General features: G+C 42.3%; 2 protein-coding genes across 3 annotated transcripts in view; one reads left to right on the forward strand and one right to left on the reverse strand.

The window, feature by feature from the left end:
* Window positions 1–4,949, reverse strand: part of METTL25 (methyltransferase like 25) — a 395,084-nt gene extending 390,135 nt beyond the window's left edge. Inside the window, exons 1-2 of the mRNA XM_073620219.1 lie at window positions 4,749–4,949; window positions 4,417–4,628 (exon numbers count right to left, since the gene is read on the reverse strand). Coding sequence (XP_073476320.1) covers window positions 4,417–4,628; window positions 4,749–4,750 — 214 coding nt within the window. The 5' untranslated portion in view covers window positions 4,751–4,949. The remainder of the gene's footprint in view (window positions 1–4,416; window positions 4,629–4,748) is intronic.
* Window positions 4,950–4,963: 14 nt separating this feature from the next.
* Window positions 4,964–23,018, forward strand: CCDC59 (coiled-coil domain containing 59). 2 transcript variants are annotated; one of them, XM_073620221.1, is made up of 5 exons: window positions 4,964–5,504; window positions 12,919–13,144; window positions 18,103–18,193; window positions 20,264–20,349; window positions 22,661–22,774. In XM_073620221.1, exons 1-4 carry the CDS (start codon window positions 5,267–5,269, stop codon window positions 20,324–20,326), a joined length of 618 nt encoding a protein of 205 aa, XP_073476322.1. In that variant the 5' UTR covers window positions 4,964–5,266; the 3' UTR covers window positions 20,327–20,349; window positions 22,661–22,774. The 2 variants fall into 2 exon arrangements, with proteins under 2 accessions (XP_073476322.1, XP_073476321.1); XM_073620220.1 differs by lacking the exon at window positions 20,264–20,349 and having other exon boundaries at window positions 22,661–23,018.
* Window positions 23,019–23,454: the final 436 nt, after the last annotated feature.

Consider the following 23,454-nt stretch of genomic DNA (forward strand, 5'->3'; position numbering starts at 1 on the left):
ACTGGCTGTCAACAATCCCCAATTTTCATATTCTAAACACCTACAACCAAGTATCAAACTATGTATAAGGGATGTTTGACATTTCATGTCAACGTACAAAGTGCAACTGCCTTCCACTCAAATATATAACTCTATACTTTATGCGTTCATTCGTATCCAATTCTATGGACCCGATCTTTGGCACTACATTTAATACATATGAGAGGATTTTTCCATAAAACTTTCTTGGTGATTTCTTTTTTAGATAGATTGAGGTCCCGATGCAGCAAGGTATGAGTGCTAACCACTAAGCTACTATGCTGCCCCAGTGCTTTTACATCAGTTATATATCATATAGTAAAACAATATGTCTTGTATCTCAGAATTCTTTTTTTCTATAGCTCTTTTGTAAAACTCTGATCTGCCCAAAATAAATCGTAATGTGCTAAATGTTGTTTAAAGATAAAATGGTTTAACATAAAATACCAAAACATTTTTCCTAGTTTGGTACAGGGTGGCAGAAAGATTAGAACCTCTGTGATGTTCTTATAGCTCATCTGTCTGGTGATGGCAAAAAGTATATATTACATTTGTGTTTTGGGATTTACAGGTGTTTTAAGACAGCTAGCTCATTCATTTTGAATGGACTACTAATGCACAAAAACAGGCAAAAACAGACATGCAGCATATATTTCAGACAAAGTACATTATTGTGTATGTGGTATGCTGCGACAGAAAAGCACTGGAGCTGGGTTATCAATGTACATTGCAAGGATTTTAACAAACTTTATTGCAGATTCCTACCTGTTTCTGCTCTGGAGAAATAGCGGTTTGTTCCACTATGTCCTTTGGATACTGAATATGAACAGGAGTGACTGGTTGTTATACACAGCTGGTGTTGCAGTGTCTGCTAGGGTTGCCCCGATACCACTTTTTTTAAGACCGAGTACAAGTTCCGATACTTTTTTTCAAGTACTCGCTGATACTGATTACCGATACTTGTTTTTTTATGTGACAGTGGCACTAATATGCAGCACTGATGAGGCATGGACCGTGTCAGTCGTTTATTTTTTTTCCAATTTTATTTTTTATTATTTTTTTCCAATTTATATATTGGACCGGAGGAGCACAAGGATGGGGAACGGAGGAGGACGGGGGGGAGGGGACCGGAGGATTACACGGAAGGGGAACGGAGGACGGGGGGGAGGGGACCGGAAGAGCACACGGAGGGGGGACGGAGGAGGACGGGGGGGAGGGGACCGGAAGAGCACACGGAGGGGGAACGGAGGAGGACGGGGGGAAGGGACCGGAGGAGTACACAGAGGGGGAACGGAGGAGGACGGGGGTGAGGGGACCGGAGGAGTACACAGAGGGGGAACGGAGGAGGACGGGGGTGAGGGGACCGGAAGAGCACACGGAGGGGGAACGGAGGACCACAGGGGGGAGGGGACTGGAAGAGCACACGGAGGGGGAACAGAGGACGACGGGGGGGAGGGGACCGGAAGAGCACACGGAGGGGGAACGGGGGACAGGGGGATATCAGAAGGGGACCAGAGGAGCACAGAGGAGGGCACAGAGGGGAGCCGGAGGATACAGGGGACACTCAGGGATGATCAGTGCAGCGGCGGGGGAAGTTATAATCGCCGATCTTCTTGTGTGGCTTTCATTAAAGCAGCTGAAAGCCGCGGAGTGGAGAGGAGGAGACGCAGCTGTCAGATGCTTTAATGGAAGCCTCACAGGGAAATCGGTGATTATAACTTCCCCCGCCGCCGCACTGATCATCCCTGAGTGTCCAGGTATCGGACTAGGCATCAGGAGCAAGTACTCCTGCAAATACTCGGTATAGGGACCGATACTAGTATCGGGACAACCCTAGTGTCTGCATCCCTTTAGAAGTATTTAACCTTTAGGCTCCATTCACACTTGTGTGATTTGTCATGCAACTTTTGACATCAAAGTCGCATGACAAGTCGTTCCACATGTTATTCAATGATAACCATTCATATACTGTATGTGCAAGTTGCAGCAACTTCAAAGTATTTTATGCACTACTTTTCAAAAGTTGCATGAAAGTTGTACCTGAATATTATTCAATGCAACAGTTGTGCAAAAGTTGTTCATTATCACTGGTGAAAACCAAGGTCGTATCCAAGTTGCACCCATCCAAAGTTGTACCAAAGTTGCACTCCAAAGTCAGTGCAACTTTGGAGTCGTACAAGTGTGAATTGAGCCTAAGGGAGCATCTTGCCAAAGTAAAAATTCTATTGCAGAAAATGCCTAAAATTTGACTTGTGTCTTAGCACAAAGAAGCACTGTAGAAGGCACCACTACTAGAGCAATTGCCGCTAGCTTCCTAATCCCTGTTGCTTGCTGAAAATAAGAGGTTGATTGCTCTCTGCATTCTCTGATTGGCCACTTGCCTACCAGCGCTTTCAGCGCTGTAACTCTTTGAATGACAATTACTCAGTCATGCAACACTGTACCCAAACAAAATGTTTACAATTCTTTTTTCACAAAATTGGGCTTTCTTTTGAATGTTATAAACCACTTCAATACAGGGCACTTTTACCCCCTTCCTGCCAAAGCCAATTTTCAGCTTTCAGCACTGTCGCACTTTGAATGACAATTGCACGGTCATGCGACACTGAACCCATATGAAATTTTTCATCTTTTTTATCCCACAAATAGAGCTTTCTTTTGGTGGTATTTGATCACCACTGGCTTTTTCATTTTTTGCGCTACAAATAAAAAAAAATAAAAATGTTTTTCTTTGTTTCTGTTGTAAAATTCTGTTAATAAGTAAGTTTTCTCCTTCATGGGCACTGACGAGGAGGCACTAATATATGGCACCGATAGGCAGCACTGATAAGGAGTCAATGACAGGCATTACTAATGGGCACTGACTGGCATCCTTTAGGGGCACTGATTAGCATATGATGTGGGTAAAGGTGGGCACTGATTGGCATACAGGTGGGCATCACTGGTGGGGCATTGATGGGCATCACTGGCAGGCATTTCTGATAGGTCTGCACTTATAATCAATGCGCTGATTATCAGTGCAGACCCCCCTGTCAAGAGAGCCGCCGATCAGCTCTCCTTTACCCGCGTCTTGTCAGTGCAAATGGAGGAAAGCCGATAAACAGCACTTCCTAGTTACCACTGTGATCAGCTGTGATTGGATGCAGGTGATCACGTGGTAAAAGGGCCTACGTCAGAGGCTCTTTACCCAGATCTGAGATGCAGTGTGTTGGATTGACACACCACCGATTGCCGCACTGCGTGCCTTATCCAGCTGGACATCATATGACGCCCAGTCGGGATAATGCAACCACAGCTAATGACATGGTAAAGGGCTACTGTGAATAGCCCTTTACCCCGATCTGTGATTAGCTATGTCCGAAGGACACAGCAGTCACAAAGCATGTCCGATGTGCACCGCAGGAGGCAGGAAGACACCTTCCCAGAACTGGATGACTGTGCTGTAGCCACCTTTCACCAATAGCTCGGTTGGCAAGTGGATAAATGAAGTAGAGAACATGATGTCACTGCCCTGCCTCTCCACCTTGTCCAATCAGAGAATGCCTTGCATTATTAGAGAAAATGCAAAGGGTTCCCTGAACAGTGCCTGTGCTGAGCAAGAGACCTCCTGTGTTACAATGCAGCAGAACTCTAACTTTGCACAGGGCACAGAAGCTAGTGGAGATCATTGGAGTAATGGTGCCTACTACAGTGAACTCAAGCTTGTAGAGGGATCACACATAATTACATTGATCCAAGCTGAGTCAAATTATGTCAAAACTGCCATACCTAAACTTCAGCTTCAAAGCGGTAGCAAAGTCAAAAAGTTGACTTTACCATACAGGTAAGACTATAAAAAGTCTTACCTCTAGGTGCCTTTGATTGGTTTCTGCTTGTGCTGTTTAATAAATATTGGCATCGGCTTAAAGGAGTTGTAAACCCTCATGGTTTTTCACCTTAATGCATTAAGGTGAAAAACCTTCTGCGCTGCAGCTGCCCCTATTTTTCTTACCTGCACCTGAACATTCCACTGATGAGCACAAGCCCAGCAGCTCCAGCCGCTGTCTCGGGTACTCATTGAATAGATTGACAGCAGCGGGAGCCATTGGCTCCCGCTGCTGTCAATCAAATCCAGTGACACGGGAGCTGGGGGTGGGGCCGAGTCCTGCTGTCTGTGTCAATGGACGCAGCAGCAGGACTCAGGAGTGCGTCCCCACGGGTGGCCCCATGGAAAGTAGCTCTCCGTGGGGGCACTTGATGAAAAGGAGGAGCCAGGAGCGTGGTCACAACATCCCAGAAAAGGAGGATCAAGGCCGCTCTGTGGAAAACCCTTGCACAGAGCAGGTAAGTATGACATGTTTGTTTAAAAATAAAAAAAAAACCTTTACATATCCTTTAAGAAGTCAGTATAATGCTGACCTTTGCATCCATGCTCCAACTGTTGCTGCTGGCTAAAAGCTGACAACACAGCCTCTGGTGATACAGCAACCTGGTTCTTCCACACTTCTTCTGTATAGAACTCCACAGAATGTGCCCCCGATATCCTTGTAGTGATCTCTATGAACTGCAGCAAGCTTTTAACAGCCTCCTTCACCCGATCTGTGCTCGCAGAAGATAACTGGGCAAACATCCTAATAGACAAAAAGAAGGTTATTAATAAAAGGCATTTAGAGCATATGTCTATTTTTTTATTTCAGTATGATCACATGACAATTATGAGTGTGTGTTTGTGATGGGCACATGCTACTCACATGTCAAATCTCTGTACATAACATACACATCACTGTGTGCTGATTGCTTTGTACTGCCCTGACAGTGGAGGCACTTCTCCCACTGATCAATTCTCATATGACAGGTCTGGAGCAACACACATGTCTCTCCCGGGTGCAGGAAAGTGACGTCACTGAGCCACGTGACTCCAGCTTTTCCTTGCTGTTTCCTTTCTGTCGAGAAATGTTCCCCATCCAGAAGTGCCCGGGCTAAAGGGCGCATGCGCCGGGAAGAAACATGGAAAGGAGACAAGGAATAGAGAGGGAAGAGGATATCAGCCATGGAAGAATACTGGGCAGGACACATACACAGCACAGTCATTAGACAGTGACGTTCCCCTACCTGTGCTATAAGTGGGAATGTACTGCACACTACTGAATCATTATACAGTGCTGTGTGTGTTTCACTCAGCTCCACCTCTTTCTCTGCAATACATCCCCACTGAAGGAAGCCATCTGGTGCGGTGACGTCATCAAACGGCGACTCGTGGAGGAGTAGCATGGCTTCCTCCGGATTAGGGGGCACACAGCCCAGAAGAAGAGCCGGGCCCGCTTGGGGGAAAGGGAGGGGGACGTTTAATAAGGGCTCCGGGGATGGAGGAGGAAGAAGAGGGGCCGCTCAGAAGAAAACGGAGCCCGGTGGGGTGTTTGTGCAGAGGAAGAGTGTACAGAGAGGGGAGAAAGACAAGAAGAGGTGGAAGAACGCTCAGCAGCTCGTAGCGGGGAGTGCCAAGGAGGGTGAGTGCCATGGTGTACCCAGAGCTCCCTCCCAACTGGTCCTCATTTGGAACAAAGTTCCTCTTTCCTCCTCATTTGTCCCGATCTATATAAAATGCAACTTCTCTATCAAGAAGTGTTCCCCAGTTCTAAACCTTCCATTCACATTCTAAGTTGCTGCATTTGTAAATTCCAAAATCCATTAAAAAAAGGAATGGAAGTCATAAAAAAACCCTGTGGGTTTAAAATGGAGTTCCACCCAAAAGTGGATCTTCCACTTTAAGGACTCCTGCCCCCCCCCCCCCCCCATATTTGGCATGTCATTTTTTGGGGGGGTGGGTACCTGGTTTTGACAGGTACCCAGCTCCCACTTCCGCTTGTCGTAGCAGGAGTTCTCCTCTCCCCCTCCCTCCCTGCAATCTTCTGGGACACGTCGCAGGTCCCAAAAGATTGCCCGGCCAATCAGGACGCACAGTGTGACATGCGCAGTGTGCACTCGGCTGTCACAGCCGGGTGCCTACACTTGCAATGCCGGTGTTTCATCAGATTAGGCATAGGACACACCCCCTTAAAGGATAATTATACAAAAAAAAATGATTGGTTAAGGCAGAGTTCCAGCCATTTCTGTGTTTATTAAAAGTCAGCAGCTACATAAAGCGTAGCTGCTGACTTTTAATAAACACACGCTCACATGGTCCAGCGATGCAGCTGCCCAAAGCCTCGCTTCTCCTCGGCACCCGTGGTTCATCAGATTAGGCGACCCGTCAGATTTTGTAACGGAAGTGACGTTCCGTCACCGGCATCCTGCTACACCCCACACTCGTCCACAGTAAGGATACAGTGAGAAGACGGCAAGCGGACATCTTGTTTTATTTTACATGCGTTTGCCCTTCCAGTGCTCCTTGCTGTGAAGACCAGTTATAGGTGGGGGCAGTGACTTTTTTTTTTTGTATTGTTGACATATTGGTCAGGCAATGCACTGACACCTTTGCTGCCATTATGCAATGTGCTGGGTGTTCAGTGTGCTCCTGCACCTTTAAGGAGGGGTGGGCTCCCTCCAGTCATCTGCCCTTCACCTATCCATTAAAATACATGTGCTCCCACTGTGGAGACTCTTCAAAGTTAGAGTGGGTCTGCAGGATACAGGGTGCCTTGCCGTGGCCTGCAGCTTACGCATGCATTTACAAATGTGTACTACTAAACCCCTGTTATTAACGCGTACTGTTAGGCAGGTTAATTTGGTTGGTCGCAGGCTGGTTGGTAAGTTGAGCTTGGAAATTCTTTGGTTTTATTTTACATGCATTTGCCCTTCCAGTGCTCCTTGCTGTGAAGACCAGTTATAGGTGGGGGCAGTGACCTTTTTTTGTTTTGTTTTTTTATCTTGTTACACCCACCATAGTCTTGCATTTTACATTTATTTTTACCAGTAAACTCAGCTTATATAGTGAAATTCAGTATTTTGAAATCTGTGTGACTGTTTTGATGTTGAATTTTTAAATTTCTGTCACATTAGCAAACCTGTGAGAGCAGCAGGCTCGCCGCTGCTTTTAAAATTCAACATCCAAATTGTCAGATGGATTTTAAAAATCCGGTATTTTGCCATATAAGCTGAGTTTACTGTTAAAAATTAGTGTGACATGCAAGACTCTGGTGGGTGTAACAAGATGCCCGCTTGCCGCCTTCTCACTGTATCCTTACTGTGGACGAGTGCGGGGTGTAGTAAGATGGCCGCAACGGAACGTCACTTCCATTACAAAATCTGACAGGTGCCTAATCTGATGAACCACTGAACCACCGGCGCCGCAGAGAGGAGAAGCGAGGCTTCGGGCAGCTGCATTGCTGGACCATGGAGCAGGTGAGTTTGTGTTTATTAAAAGTCAGCAGCTACACTTTTTGTAGCTGCTGACTTTTAATAAACACAGAAATGGCTGGAACTCTGCTTTAACCAAGCCTCCCTTTTTTTTTTTTTTTTTTTTTTTTTTTTGTATAATTATCTTTTAAGTGGGTGTAGCAGGGGTGTGTTCTATGCCTACATACTTTTTGCCAATAGGTGTCCCTCATTCCTATCTCAGAAAGGTGGGAGGTATGGTATACCAATTGCACATGTTCTCCTGCACACCGCGGTTCAATGAATAAGGTCCAAAATCATTACCGAAAAACAGCCTCATCACAGAGGACACAGTGCAACGTTTCGGAGACACGCAGGGCCCTTCATCAGGCATGTGATCATTATCAGGCAAAGGGGTCCCGAAACGTTGCACTGTGACCTCTGTGATAAGCTTGTTCTTCGGTAAGGATTTCAGGCTGTGGTATGCTGGTGAACATGTGCATTTGAGCTGCAATGTCTCCAGTTCCAGCTGGTTGTTGCTTCAGCACCTGCATGTGAGCAGGGTCCTAAGGAGGCAAGGAGACTACTTGGCATTGTGTATCCGGCAGTCACCCAGGAGTAGTTTTACTGCATAGAGGATATGATCGAAGATTTGTTAAAGTGTTACTAAACCTAGTGATCTGAAAATGGTTCATCTGCCCCCCACAGTGCCCACAGCATATAAATATTCTTTTTACATTAATATATTGCCACTATATACCTTTTTGGCTGATCTGTATACATCTGGCTGATCTGTATGTATCTGTATATAAACTGCACAGTTTCTCCAGTGCTAAGATTTAAGGTAGGAAAAGATTTCCACTGCAGCCTGTATACACGCCCACATGTGTGATGTCAATATTATGTGACCTGGCTAGCTCTGGCAACAAGTTAATTATTCTCTTCAGCATAAAAGACACAACTGAGCATGTACAGGTTGGCTACCCTGCCTGTGTTAGCTGGCTTTTCCGAGATAGACAGTGCAGGGGGGGGGGGGATCTATGCATACAGTATAAAACAACCTTTTTTTACAATGCAGAGGATTAACTCATTAAGTATAACAAGCATGCTATGCATATACAGACTGATTTTACTGTTGTGGGTTTAGAAACACTTTAATGTTGATGGTGCTTTATATGGATCTACTGCCAACACTGTCAGACCACAATGAGAATAGTGTGAATGGCGTTTACCTTGGACAATCCTATTTGGTCAGTGACATCCTCTCGTTTGCTTCATTCATATTGAGCACTATCTTTGCCTTGGGTTTCATTTTTCGCCTCCCCATAGCCCAAACCGACATGATGAATTCACTTGATTTAAATTGTCGATGTTAGGCACTTTGTCAGATGAAAAGGATTGAAGCCCTGAGGAAGTGGCTGTGATTGCGAAAAGTGTAGGAAACACTCCTATCTCTCTGACAGCTGCATCAATGGTTTTATTTGATGTATAATGGGAATTTTTACCCCATTGTTTGTACAACGTTTAATGTTTTGTAATAAAGATAAGATTTTTTTTTATGTATATTATACATGTCGTCTGAGTGGTTATCCTTGAACACCCATTCATTTTTTTTTTTTTCTCTCGTATTTTTGGTTATAGTTCACTGGGTTGATAACCTTTTGCTTCAGCTCCTAAGCCTTATCCGGGAAGGTGTGCAATGGGAATATTGACATTGCTGTGGTTTAACAGACCCTCTAGCAGAGCCTAGTGTGGGGTGCAGAACACTCTGCTTCACTACAATCACTTTCCTCCTCTATAATAATCTTGTGATAAAATGTAACCTGACACAATCATGAAAACAGCATCAAGCTCACCCATGGATTGCAGAACTGCACAGCCTGTGTTCTTTTATAACCTGTACCTTAACGTGTGTTCACCTTTACAGAAAATATGAAAGGATTAACTATCACCACACACCCTCCCCACCCCCCGGGCTCCACTGTACGTATCTCCATGAGTGATGAGTTGTAAGTACCCACGCAGCCCTTGTAGCAGTCCAGGGATTTGAAATCCCCACTTCTCTTCCCCTTCTCTCTGCAGGACTTCCAGGACCGATCAAAGCAGTTCTGATTGGTCAGGGCCATTACAGAGCATCGCTCTAATCTGTCTTGGAAACACTGCACAGAGAAGCAAAGGGATTTCAAATCTCCAGAAAGGTACATGGGTTGAGCGTGGGTACTGATACCACATCACTCACGACATGCAAGGTCTAGGGCAGTAGGGTGTACAGTACTCACCTTTTTTCATTTTTCTAAAAAAATGAACTTACCCTTTAAATCCCACCCTAAATCAGTACTTGTTCTGTCCAGGGGTGCTCAAAAAGGGAACAAAAATCCTCCAGTAGGCTCTCTTAAGCGTTGCAACCAGTCCACTGCACCATCTCCAATAATAGGGTGGTAATAGCCCTGTATTTTATGTGATGATGCCAATGCTGGACCCACAGCCTGGAGTTTCAGGCAGAGGGGGAGAAGGGTGCTAGAGCAGGCTATAAGGTAAGTGAGAGCCTGAGCTGTTCACTCCTAGACATGAAGAGCATAACACCCTTGTAGTGTTGGGGGGGCCACTGAAAGGGTGATTTTTTTTTTTTTTTTTTTTAGGCCTTAATGCGGTTGTTCAGTCTAGGGGAAAAAAATAAAAATGTCAGCAGCTACAAATCCTATAGATGCTGACATTTAATAAAAGGACACTTATCTGTGCAGGGATCCAGTGCCGTCCTCACCCAGGCTAGTTCTTCACTAGCCTTTGGGTTCCCGGTGCTGACAGCTCGCTGTCCATTGTGCATGCCATCTGACATAACATCTTTCCTGCAAACTAATAAGCTACCTACTCTGACTTCCTCCCAGCTCTTAACTCTAAACTCCCCATTCACATCTCAGGAAATAGCCAAGGCTATCAATCTTCTTCCTAACAGTACATCTCCTGAACCTGATGGTTTTGTTGCTGATTATTATAAACCGTTTTCATCTATTCTAATTGACCCTCTTACTTCATTGTTCAATGTGGCTGCACTCTCTTCCTCTTTCCCTGATGATATTTTAAAGGCTTTAATAATCACACTACCAAAACCTGGCAAAGATCCCTCCTCCCCTCAGAATTTCCACCCCATATCAATATTGAACTACAATCTCAAACTATTTGCAAAGGAGAGAGCGAACAGGATTATTGATATCCTCCCACATTTAATTCATCCGGGTTCACGACAGGGAGACTAACAGCAGATGCGACAAGACGTCTAATCAATGTCCTCCACTTTGCCAGCAGACAGGAAATACCTTCTCTGCTTATAGCTTTGGATGCAGAGAAGGCATTTGACAGAATCCACTGGTCATATCTAAATATGACCCTACAGAAATTTCGCTTTCAAGGCCCCATACTTTATGCGATACTGGCCCTCTACTCCAAACCTTCAGCACAAGTTTTTTGTTCAGCAATGCTTTCCAATACCTACTCTATATCGAACAGCGCCCGTCAGGGATGTCCTTTATCCCTACTTATTTTTATTCTCCTTATTGAACCATTAGCACACAAGATTCGCTCTCATCCAGGCATTTCAGGGAACAAAATTGGAAATGAACATAAAACTAATTTATTTGCAGATGTGATTCTCATGTCAGACCCACATTCTTCCCTTGCAAATGTACATTCAACTTTGAAAGAATTTAGCTCCGTTTCCTAATATGAGGTCAACCACTACAAATCTTATATTCTGGGTGTTAATATTCCCCCTTCTACCCAATCTACTCTTTCCAACCACTTCCCATATCTTTGGGCTAATAAATCTATAAAATACTTTTGGAGTGCAGCTCACAGCTAATCCTAAGTCTTTATTCCAGAAAAACTTAATTCCCTACCTAAAACCCTACAATCTGAATTAACAAACCTCTCTAAATTCACACTTTCCTGGCTGGGGAGACTCGCATCGTTTAAGATGCTTAAGCTCCTGCAGTTATTATATCTCTTCCGATCCCTACCTATCCTTATACCCACTTCCTATTTTTGGAAACTACAAACATTATTAAGCCAGGGGGGAAAAAGTGAGATGTTCTCATTATAAGCTTATGAAACACAAATTGGTAGGAGGCATGCCAGACCTCGGGACTACTATCTGACCACACTATTAGCACAATTTAAAAGTATGGTTTGCTCCGGATTGACAGAACCTGTGGAAAGACATAGAATCCACACAGGTCCTGGATAGGAACCTCCACAGTTGGCTTGTTAGTACTCTCTACCAGCGCAACATAGACAAGCTTCTGTCCCCTACCATATTAGTCTCTAGGTCGGCATTCCACCAATTGATCCTCAAAAATCCTTATAGAAACTCCCAACACCAATCTCCATCCCCTTAAACACCCTTTCAACTCTCAACATTGATATTTTAGCCTGGACAAATTGGGGTATAACCCAAATTTCTGACCTCTACTCAGCCAGAATATTCAAACAATTGCCAACGCTCCAAAAGGAGTTTAATATCCCTGCGTCTGAGTATTTTCAATATATCAGAATCACTCACTGCCTAGTTCACTCACTTGTAATATTCCAAAACAACTCTAGACAAACATGGAAATGCTGGTTTGATGAGAGCCCACACATTAAAGGCATATCCCTTTTTTTACCAAATCCTAAAAGATAAATCGTCATTCATCAAAACTCCATCCCAGATTAAATGGAAACAAGAGCTAAGATCATCCTTCACCGATGATCAATGGATAGCGGCCTTGAATGCGCCTTATAGAGCTACCAAATAAGCCAATCTATGGGAACTTTCATACAAGATCGCCTTCAGATGGTACTGAACCCCTCATATTCTTCACACCAAAAATTCCTCCACATCACTCTTGTGTTGGTGGTATTGTGGGTCCAACGGCACACTTCTACATATATTGTGGTCATGCAAATAATTGTCTAACTATTGGTCTGATGTATTCAAGCTTATCCCCCCTCATCACTCAGATGTATAGTTGTTCACATTTTATTATCAGCTAAACTGACCATCACTCGCAACTGGTTTTCTAAAACGAGCTCAGAGGTTATAGCTCTGACGCAACTGCACAGTGTTTATGAATGTATGTTTGCCTCCAGCAAAGGAGGACTCTACTTAGTTCAAGCGGAGTGGTCTCAGTGGTCCTTCTGGTACAATTAAGTATTTTCTAAATCTGTTTAACAAAGTTAATGTAACGGTTCATATATTCACGGCATACCTACGTACATTCTGTTCTGTATAAACTAAGATGCCTTTTTGTATTAGTGAAAAATCGCAGTTATGGTAGAATTCTTATCTACTCTATCTTAGCTATGGTAACAAAATGTATTATTCCTGTCTTGAGTTCGACATCTGTTCACGATATCCTGCTTTCCTTGTCCTGAACTGGATTTAAGTTGTCTAAATATAATAATAATAAAATCTATTGAAACGAAAATATAATAGGAATACATCTACAGGAAATGCATATAATCCAACCTTATGTACATGTTCCTTCCTTCCGCAAAACCAATGAACTTTAATTATGACCAATACTTTTCATTTATTTTATTTATTTATTTATTTTTTTTATTGTTGTATAGGCCAAGGCTTTGCTTTATGGAGAAAACAAAAAGTTCAGTTAGAATATAAAAAGCTGCAAAGAAAGCAAAAGAAGACCACAACTCCAAAAGATTTGTATGCAGACAATTACCCTGAACATTTAAAGCATCTCTACTTGGCCGAAGAAGAAAGACTGAAAAATCTAGAAAGAAAGAGGAAGCCTGAGGAGGACATCACACAGACCACAGAGGAACAGGAAGAAGTAGTGTGAGTTTACTGGTCTGTTGAACTGTGATTGATTTATTTTACCGGTACACTTCTTTGACACTTTTAATGGACAGTTAACATACACAGGGTAACTTTTTATTTCTTTTTCAGCTTTAAAGTTTCATATCTTTATCTGTTTATAGTACTGTAGTCTTGAACGTTCTGCTTTGTGAGCAATTTTTCTTAAAAATGCATTAAAGGGTATAGTCAAGAAGGCCTGTGGACTCTCACATAGCATCCTATGAGCAAGCGCCATCCTCGTTCAGAGCTCCGCACATATGCAGTGTGCTCTCTCTCTATCCTGAAGACAGAGCGGATTTATTGAGATTATTAGGCGTTTTTTGTGCCAGCTATGATGAGGGTGCAAATGGCCTAGAGGTTTTGCAGATATGTTCATATTTATTTAAAAGCTGCTTCGTTTGTTACCTGCTGGGGATTCTTAAATGCATAGACTATTTTTACAGAGGTGAAACCCTATAAAATACCTCTTTCAAGCTGTTTCTGTCCTCACTCCCCAGTTCTCTGTTCTAGCACAGCTGAGTAACTGCCACACCCCTCAGGACCTCTGTTTTCACACAAACTTGTATTGTAAAGAAAAGGAAGGGAGCTTGTCTGACCAAGTCTGACAGATGTGACCACTGGGTCTATTTTGGGGTGTGTGTATATATATATATATCTATCACACACGGGACGGAAAGTATTCAGACCCCCTTAAATGTTTCACTCTGTTATATTGCAGCCATTTGCTAAAATCATTTAACCACTTGCTGCCCGCCCGCCGTCATATGACGGCGGGATGGTGCAGCTGTTGTTCTGGGCTGCCGTCATATGACGGCGCAGCCTTCCAGGCAGCGCGCGCGTCGCCGCATCGCTCCAGTCCTGGTGCGCGTGCCCGGTAACCGAGCAGGACCATGGATCTGTGTGTGTAAACATACAGATCCACGTCCTGTCAGATGGGAGAACGATGGTGTGTTCCTTGTACAGAGGAACACCGATCGGTCTCCTCCCCTTGTGAGTCCCCTCCCCCCACAGTTAGAATCACTCCCTAGCAACACGATTAACCCTACAGCACCCCCTCCTGGTTAACCCCTTCATTGCCAGTCACATTTATACAGTAATCAATGCATTTTTATAGCACGGATCGCTGTATAAATGTGACTGGTCCCAAAAATGTGTCAAAATTGTCCGATGTGTCTGCCGCAATATCGCAGTCACGATAAAAATCACAGATCGCCGCCATTACTAGTAAAAAAAATAAATAAATAAATAATAATAAAAATGCTATAAATCTATCCCCTTATTTTGTAGACGCTATAACTTTTGCGCAAACCAATATATATATGCTTATTGCGATATTTTTTACCAAAAATATGTAGAATACCTATCGGTCTAAACTGAGGAAAAAAAAAAAAAAAATTGGATATTTATTATAGCAAAAAGTACAAAATATTGTGTTTTTTTTTTTTTTTTTTTTTTTTTTTTTTTTTTTTGTCACTATTGTTTTGTTTATAGCACAAGAAATAAAAACCGCAGAGGTGATCAAATACCACCAAAAGAAAGCTCTATTCGTTGGGAAAAAATTTAAAAAAATGTCATTTGGGTACAGTGTTGTATGACCGCACAATTATTATTCAAAATGTGACAGTGCTGAAAGCTGAAAATTGGCTTGGGCAGGAAGGGGGTGAAAATGCCCTCTATGGAAGTGGTTAAGTTCATTTTTTTTTTTTCCTCATTAATGTACACACAGCACCCCATATTGACAGAAAAACACAGAATAGTTGCCATTTTTGCAGATTTATTAAAAAAGAAAAACTGAAATATCACATGGTCCTAAGTATTCAGACCCTTTGCTCAGTATTTAGTAGAAGCACCCTTTTGATCTAATACAGCCATGAGCCTTTGGGAAAGATGCAACAAGTTTTTCACACCTGGATTTGGAGATCCTCTCCAGTTCTGTCAGGTTGGATGGTAAACGTTGGTGGACAGCCATTTTTAGGTCTCTCCAGAGATGCTCAATTGGGTTTAAGTCAGGGCTCTGGCTGGGCCATTCAAGAACAGTCACGGAGTTGTTGTGAAGCCACTCCTTCGTTATTTTAGCTGTGTGATTAGGGTCATTGTCTTGTTGGAAGGTAAACCTTCGTCCCAGTCTGAGGTCCTGAGCACTCTGGAGAAGGTTTTCGTCCAGGATATCCCTGTACTTGGCTGCATTTATCTTTCCTTTGATTGCAACCAGTCGTCCTGTCCCTGCAGCTGAAAAACACCCCCACAGCATGATGCTGCCACCACCATGCTTCACTGTTGGAACTGTATTGGACAGGTGATGAGCAGTGCCTGGTTTTCTCCACACATACCGCTTAGAATTAAGGCCAAAAAGTTCTATCTTGGTCTCATCAGACCAAAGAATCTTATTTCTCACCATCTTGGAGTCCTTCAGGTGTTTTTTTGTTTTTTTTTTTTTAGCAAACTCCATGCGGGCTTTCATGTGTCTTGCACTGAGGAGAGGCTTCCATCGGGCCACTCTGCCATAAAGCCTCGACTGGTGGAGGGCTGCAGTGATGGTTGACTTTTTACAACTTTCTCCCATCTCCCGACTGCATCTCTGGAGCTCAGCCACAGTGATCTTTGGGTTCTTCTTTACCTCACCAAGGTTCTTCTCCCCCGATAGCTCAGTTTGGCCGGACGGCCAGCTCTAGGGAGGGTTCTGGTCATCCCAAACGTCTTCCATTTAAGGATTATGGAGGCTACTGTGCTCTTAGGAACCTTAAGTGCAGCAGAATTTTTTTTGTAACCTTGGCCAGATCTGTGCCTTGCCACAATTCTGTCTCTGAGCTCTTCAGGCAGTTCCTTTGACCTCATGATTCTCATTTGCTCTGACATGCACTGTAAGGTCTTATATAGACAGGTGTGTGGCTTCCCTAATCCAGTCCAATCAGTATAATCAAACACAGCTGGACTCAAATGAAGGTGTAGAACCATCTCAAGGATGATCAGAAGAAATGGACAGCACCTGAGTTAAATATGAGTGTCACAGCAAAGGGTCTGAATACTTAGGACCATGTGATATTTCAGTTTTTTTTTTTTTTTTTTAATAAATCTGCAAAAATGTCAACAATTCTGTGTTCTGTCAATATGGGGTGCTGTGTGTACATTAATGAGGAAAAAAATGAACTTAAATGATTTTAGCAAATGGCTACAATATAACAGAGTAAAAATTTAAGGAGGTCTGAATACTTTCCGTCCCCACTATTATATATATATATATATATATATATATATATATATATATGCTGTAACAGGAAAGTGTAAGCAAAACTGTGATAATAAAGGTTATAAGTACAGCATCTATCTGCCTGCATATCTGTTTTATTAACATTAATTGGGTAGTGTCATCTGCCTGCAGTTCTGTATTCATAAAAAGATCTATTGTCACAGCATACACTTTCCATTTTATAATATACACGTAATTACAATACAAATATTTAGTTATTTTTGACAATCCATTATAAGGTTATTGAAGAAAATCTTTCATGTTGAGTGCTGGCTGTCTACTTGCATACTCTTTCCACAACTTCCTGGACTCCCTGCATGATTCCTAAGGGTTACATTTCCCATGGTAACTTGGTGTCTACAAGCGATGATTCTTGTACTGATTCGGTCCTCCTTCTCTCAGCACCTCTGTAGTTGTAGTAGAAGACACTTCTACAATCTGTGTAGAAGGCAAGCTCTGTGAAATTTGTAACGCAATATGGTGTCTGCTTTCAATGCATGGTGAATAAGTGTAACCGAATTCAAGGAGGTAAATGTAAGAATTTTCGCTAAGTACATACTTCAAAATCATTCAGAATAATAGCAGTAAGCTAGAAGTAATTGAAATACAATGTGGCAATTAATCTGATTTTACATTTTTGACTATAGATACACTTTAATTATTATGTATTTTTTACATTCGGGTCAGCTAAAAAAAATGGAAGGGGACTTCACCCTCTTCCATTTAAATGGAGCAGTTTAGAGGTAGTCAGGTGTAAACAGAAAGCAGAGCATTGTTTACGCACAATGCCCATATAGCAGAGGAGGCTCTGTCTGTGTCTGCTCTGCAGAAACTGAGGGAGCATGGATGTGTCATCCGCCCGCTGTGTTCTAATTAGCAGGTGATCTGTATGTTTATCCCCTGCTGATTGTAATGGAATCCTCCCCATGTGAAAGGGGCCTAAAGGATGAATAAACACAAGAACAAAAAGTATATATATTGCAGCTTACCATTCCTTAGATGAAGTGGTTGCATTCATTTTTCTTTTTTCAGGCTAAAACTTTTTTTTAACAAGTAAAAAAAAAAAATACTTGCTGATCTTGCTGGAAATGCATTGTTTTTGTCATGTTCATTGAGCCAACCTGAAAGCAAACGCAATGTTATCTTTCTTTCTATATACTATCTACTAGTTTCCCCATCCCCAATGTAATGGGGAGTAACCACAGCCCCAGAAGGTTTTACCCCCTTCCTGACCAGGCCGTTTTTTGCGATACGGCACTGCATTGTTTTAACTGACAATTGCGCAGTTGTGCGACGCTGTACCCAAATTATATATGCGGTAGGCGGTCTGGAAGCGGTTAACAAAGCCAGACATATTTGTAGTCCAGCCTGGGTGGCAACTATGGCTCCCTCCATAAATACAGTACAGTTAGTGGGTGTTGTCACCTTAGGACAGGAAGTTGGTGGCAGGATTACCAGACCAAATCTTTAAAGGGGGGAAAAAAAGCCTGAAAATGTAATAAAAACTAATGCAGCTACCTTATCTGAAGACTGGAAAACTGCATTATATTACATTTTTCAGAGGAGTTTAGATACATTTTAAAATAATAGCAACTTGAAACATTAGTTTTTTTGTTTTTTTTTTTTGTTTTGTTTTGTTTTTTTTTTTGTTGAATAATTTCAGTATAACTTTTTTTTTTTTCATGTGCAGGCCAAAAAAGAAATTCAAGAATAAAACATCGATACAGAAAGCAAAAGAAGAATATCAACGAGTTCAGCGTGAACGAGCAAACAAAAGAAAAGTAAGGTCTTTAACCTTAAATTAAAATCAGGATACAGCAGTGGTATATGGATTCGCCTAGCAGTTCTGCACGTTATGTTAAAGTGGATGTAAAGCCCTGCATTAGGTTAAAAAACTTTCTGTGCTTCAGCCTGCCCCCTTTTTCTTTTACCTGAGACAAATTCCATCCAGCGATGTGCACGAGTGCAGTGGCTCCAGCCGCTGTCGCTCTCCTCATTGGACAGATTGATAGCAGCATGAGCTATTGGCTCCCGCTGCTGTCATTCAAAAGCTATGACACGGGAGAGGGGTGGGGCCAAATCCTGGTGTCTGTGTCAATGGACACAGCAGCGGGACTCGGGAGTGAGCACGCACAGGTGCCCCCAGGGAAAGCAGTTTTCCAAGGGGGCACCCAATGAATAGGAGGGGCCTGGAGCCCTGGCGTGGACCCCAGAAGAAGAGGACCGGGGCTGCTCTGTGCAAAACCATTGCGCAGAGCAGGTAAGTATAGGCATGTTTTGTTTTTTTAAATCGAACATTTACAAACACTTTAATGACTGTAATGCTTATTCTACAATATAAATTTGGCATTACATTAAGGCTAAGTTTTTTGTTTTTTTTTTCCTTTCCCCCCAGTTTGCTTATGTACCGATATACCATTAATGTATCTCCTCTGTTGCGGAAAAGAAAAAGATGTATCTATGTTCTAAGGCAGGACTCCCTTCAGCCTCCAGTTTCTTTATATAGAAAACTCCTTTGTGGCTTCCTGGTATATGTCCTGCAGAATGGGTGAATTGTTAGTAGAGTGAGGAGGTACTTCAGCAGCTGTCTTCAATAAAACACACCCTGCACCTGCCCTCTCCCTCCAGGAGATTACTCCTCCCCACCTCTCTAGTTACATGCTCCTCCAATACATTCATTGTCATTGAGCAGTGCTCTCCCTGAATGCACAGCCAGTGTCTTGCTCTGTTTTTGGATTGTTCATTTGGCAGAGTGTGCAGGAGCTGAACAATCACATAACAGCCTAAGTGGAGCAGAGCTTTAGTAGCTTGCCATACACTATATAATGTGAATGTACTTTAGATCTACCAACAACTAGGAAGTTCAAGGGCCTGCCTGAATGGATACAGAGTGGTTGGATAGATAGGCGTGTCCTCTTTTATATAATTTTGGTAAATCTAAAGGAGATTGTACAATCAGATTTTATAGTGTGTGGCCACTTTTTATACACCTAAAATGAACTAGTTGCACTTTCGTTGCCATTAATTGACAACACCCCAAATGCAGAAGCAAGTGCGCATTTTGCCATGTGCAAAAACGCGCAGTAAAAAAAGCATGAATTGCAACGTGCCAAAATGTTGAATGGGCTACTATGCTGTGTTTGTCGCATGTAAGGAAACCCATTGAGATCAATGGGCTGCTCTATGCATGTCACAGGAAAAATGTGCTAAAAAACTTTTGCTCCTACTTTGCTAGGTGTGAATGGGGCCTGAAAGTGAAATTGGTGTGTTTAGATTTACCAAAACTATCTAATATGAGGACCCAACTGCACAATCAGGCAGGACCTTGCACTACATAGTTGGTAGATCCAAACAAGATTTGTACAATCAGATTGTATGGTGTATGGCCACCTTAAAGTGGAGGACCACCCTAGAAAAAAAATTACATCAAAATGTTCCTAAAAATCTGCAGAAAATTTTTTTTTTTTTTTTTTTAACTTACCAGAAATGGCTGTTGCTAGGCAGATCGTCCTATTCTGCCACTTCCTACACCGCGGTGATCTTTAGTCTTCTCCTCCTCACGTTGTCTTCTGGGGAACGGGGCGCGCTGTGTTCTGGGAACTGTGTGTGTCCCACAACACAGCGGGCCCCATTCACAAAGCGCTGCAGTAGGAAACGGGCAGTGAAGCCGCAAGGCTCCACTGCCTGTTTCCCTTAGTTCGAATGGCGGCGCCGGGACCCCAGAGCGGAGGGACGGGTCGGCCTCGAGCAGCCGTCATCACAGCCACCAGGGACAGGTAAGTGTGCTTGTTAAAAGTCAGCAGCTACAGTGTTTTGTAGCTGCTGACTTTTAATTTTTTTTTTTATTTCAGCTGGCCCACCGCTTTAAAGGAAGAAGTAAGAAAGTAGGTGGAAGTAAAAAAGAAGTCCAGTAATGAGGGAGGAGGGATCCATAGAGGTAAAACATGCTGTGATGCAGTAAAGCAGTGTAATGGGATATGAAAGAATAAGATAACCATTTTTTTTTTTCATTATTATATGTACGGTATCTCACAAAAGGGAGTACACTCCTCACATTTTTTTAAATATTTTATTATATCTTTTCATGTGACAACACTGAAGAAATGACACTTTGCTACAATGTAAAGTAGTGAGTGTACAGCTTGTATAACAGTGTAAATTTTCTGTCCCCTCAAAATAACTCAACACAGAGCCATTAATGACTAAACCGCTGGCAACAAAAGTGAGTACACCCCTAAGTGAAAATGTCCAAATTGCGCCCAAAGTGTCAATATTTTGAGTGGCCACCATTATTTTCCAGCACTGTCTTAACCCCCTTGGGCATGGAGTTCACCAGAGCTTCACAGGTTGCCACTGGAGTCCTCTTCCACTCCTCCATGACAACATCACAGAGCTGATGGATGTCGGAGACCTTGCACTCCTCCACCTTCCGTTTGAGGATGCCCCACAGATGCTCAATAGGGTTTAGGTCTGGAGACATGCTTGGTCAGTCCATCATTTTTATTTACCCTCAGCTTCTTTAGCAAGGCAATGGTCGTCTTGAAGGTGTGTTTTGGGGATGTTGGAATACTGAGTAGATATTGCACGCTGAATGTGTCCATTATTCCAGCTGAGTAGTAAATGTCTTTTGTAAGGTGCTTATTTACTGCTAAAATCTTTCTCTTGCTTTTGTATACGACTAGATTTTGAGTCTCTCCCTTTCTTCCCAGCACCTCGTTAACCACTTCTCATCCAGGCCAATTCTGACATTTCTCTCCTACATGTAAAATTCATAATTTGTTTGCTAGAAAATTACATAGAACCCCAAACATTATATATTTTAGCAAAAACCCTAGAGAATACACTGGCGGTTGTTGCAACTTTTTATCTTGCATGGTATTTGCGCAGCAATTTTTCAAACACGTTTTTTTCTTTGGAAAAAAAACTGTTTCATGCTTTAAAAAAAAAAAAAAAAAAACAAAACATTAAAGTTAGCCCAATTTTTTTGCATAGTTTTCTAAGATGAAGTTATGCCGAGTAAATAGATACCTGACATTTCATGCTTCAAAATTGCACACGCTCTTGGAATGGCGGCAAACTTCGGTACCTAAAAATCCCCATAGGCGACGCTTTAAAATTTTTTACTGGTTACATGTTTTGAGTTAGAGGAGGTCTAGAATTATTGCTCTCGCTCTAACGTTGACGGCAATACCTCACATGTGTGGTTTGAACACTGTTTTCATATATGGGTGGGACTTAAGTATGCGTTCGCTTCTGCGTGCGAGCACATGGGGACAGAGGCGCTTTAAATTTTTTTTTTTTTTTTTTTTTTTATTGCTAATTTTACTCCGCTGGAAATCTCTATGGTCACCATCCAGGGCCAGCGGATCTGTTCTCCGACTCACCGATGGAAGCGGTGAGTCGGTAGAAGCACCGGAGGGCAGCGGGGCGTCCCCTCTCACCGCCCGTAAGAACGATCAATCGTAATTATGGTGTAGGGAATCGCCGGCACAAAAAGGATGATATGTGAATGATGTGTGTACCTGCAGGCATCATTCAGATATCCCCGCTCAAAGTCAAGGACGTCCCTGGACGTACCTTGGGTGGGAAGTGGTTAAGGATACTGTTGATGCTGCTCCACTCCAGTTCAAAAGCCCACACTTCTGTAGTCCCAGGTCCTACATCCACAAGTAACAAGCCTGCAATCTAACTTGCACACATCTCTTCAGGCTAAATCAGGAGTGCTATGCAAGACTCATTTTGGTTTTCACTAGCGCAGTCTTTCCACAGTGGGGCACTTTATAGAACATAAAACGTGCACTTAATATAACATGTCAGGCTCTAAGCAGTTACTAAACTGACTGTGTTGCTAAAGTGCAGGCACATGCGTGTTAATCTCCAAATCCCTTTCTGTGCCAGCTGACAGGTTCTTTAAATCCTTTTTTATATAAGGATTCAGGTTTGTGAAATAGACCCTAGAGGTTTAATTCACTGGTATAAACTTTCTCATGTAATATGGGAAAGTCTTATGCTCTTGGCAGGTTTGTTTGTGTAGATCTGACACATATTGCATTCTTAGTCGGTAAGCACATGAGCAAACAGCCTGCCCCCTTATTTCTCACTCACTCATTTTTAGGTCCTTTTGCTGGAGGTACTGCCAAATATAGACTTTATTTTGATTTTAGATCATTGGTGAATAATTCTCTACCATCTCAGGTGTTTTTGTCATCAATAGTATTGCATATAACACATATGTTTCACATTTTTAGGAAGCAGAGGAAAACAGAAGACAAAGAGAAGAAGCAAAAGAACTCTACAAGAAAAAGAAGATGGAAGCTTATAAAGTTTTGAGCACTAAAACAAAGAAAGGACAGCCAAACTTTAATGTACAAATGGAGTATCTGTTGAAAAAGATACAAAGTAAAACCTAGTTTGTTAATGTTTATTTTATACTGGTGCATCATCAAAGGTGCGTTTAATGAAATGCATCCTTTCTTTGGAGAGGTTTTTCTACAAAAATAAGTATTTTAATGACTTTTATAAATCCCTAAGTTAAAAACTACTGATATCTTATTTAACAGGGTTTGTTAATTGTTTCAGCAATTAAAAACAATTGTGTGTACCAAATACAGTAGATCCCTGAGTGCTATGGGTTTGTATCTTGTGTATACTAATGGTCAAAATCTCAAAAAAAAAAAAAAAAAGTATTGTCAAAAAGGAACGGTTTCCTTTTTGACGTTTGTTGCCTTCACTATAAATGTCACCTTCAATCAAATTGTTGCAACAAGACAGGTCATTATATTCTTTATACTGGATGGTTTTTTTTTTTTTTTTTTTTTTTGTTTTTTTTTTTTTTTATAAATGTGTTTGTTTTTTGTTATGTTTTGTGAAAAATTAAAGTTGAACTTTAGGCAGTTCAAAAAAAAAAAGCAGGTCTATAATCATTAGGACATCATTAAATGTGAGCCGTACCCGTACCTGAATTTGGTATCAGCCTCGTTTGGGAGGAGATGGAGAGGTGAGCCCATCCCTATATTGCTTCACCTTTCACTCTCCAGTCACA

This window comes from Aquarana catesbeiana, linkage group LG03, assembly GCF_042186555.1.
Source record: "Aquarana catesbeiana isolate 2022-GZ linkage group LG03, ASM4218655v1, whole genome shotgun sequence".
NCBI lineage: Eukaryota > Metazoa > Chordata > Amphibia > Anura > Ranidae > Aquarana > Aquarana catesbeiana.

Coding starts and splice junctions, on each gene's coding strand:
- CCDC59 (XM_073620220.1), top strand. CDS start 5,267: ATGGCTTCCTCCGGATTAGGGGGCACACAGCCCAGAAGAAGAGCCGGG. Junction 13,145..18,102: donor GAGGAACAGGAAGAAGTAGT/GTGAGTTTACTG, acceptor TTTCATGTGCAG/GCCAAAAAAGAAATTCAAGA. Junction 18,194..22,660: donor AACGAGCAAACAAAAGAAAA/GTAAGGTCTTTA, acceptor TCACATTTTTAG/GAAGCAGAGGAAAACAGAAG.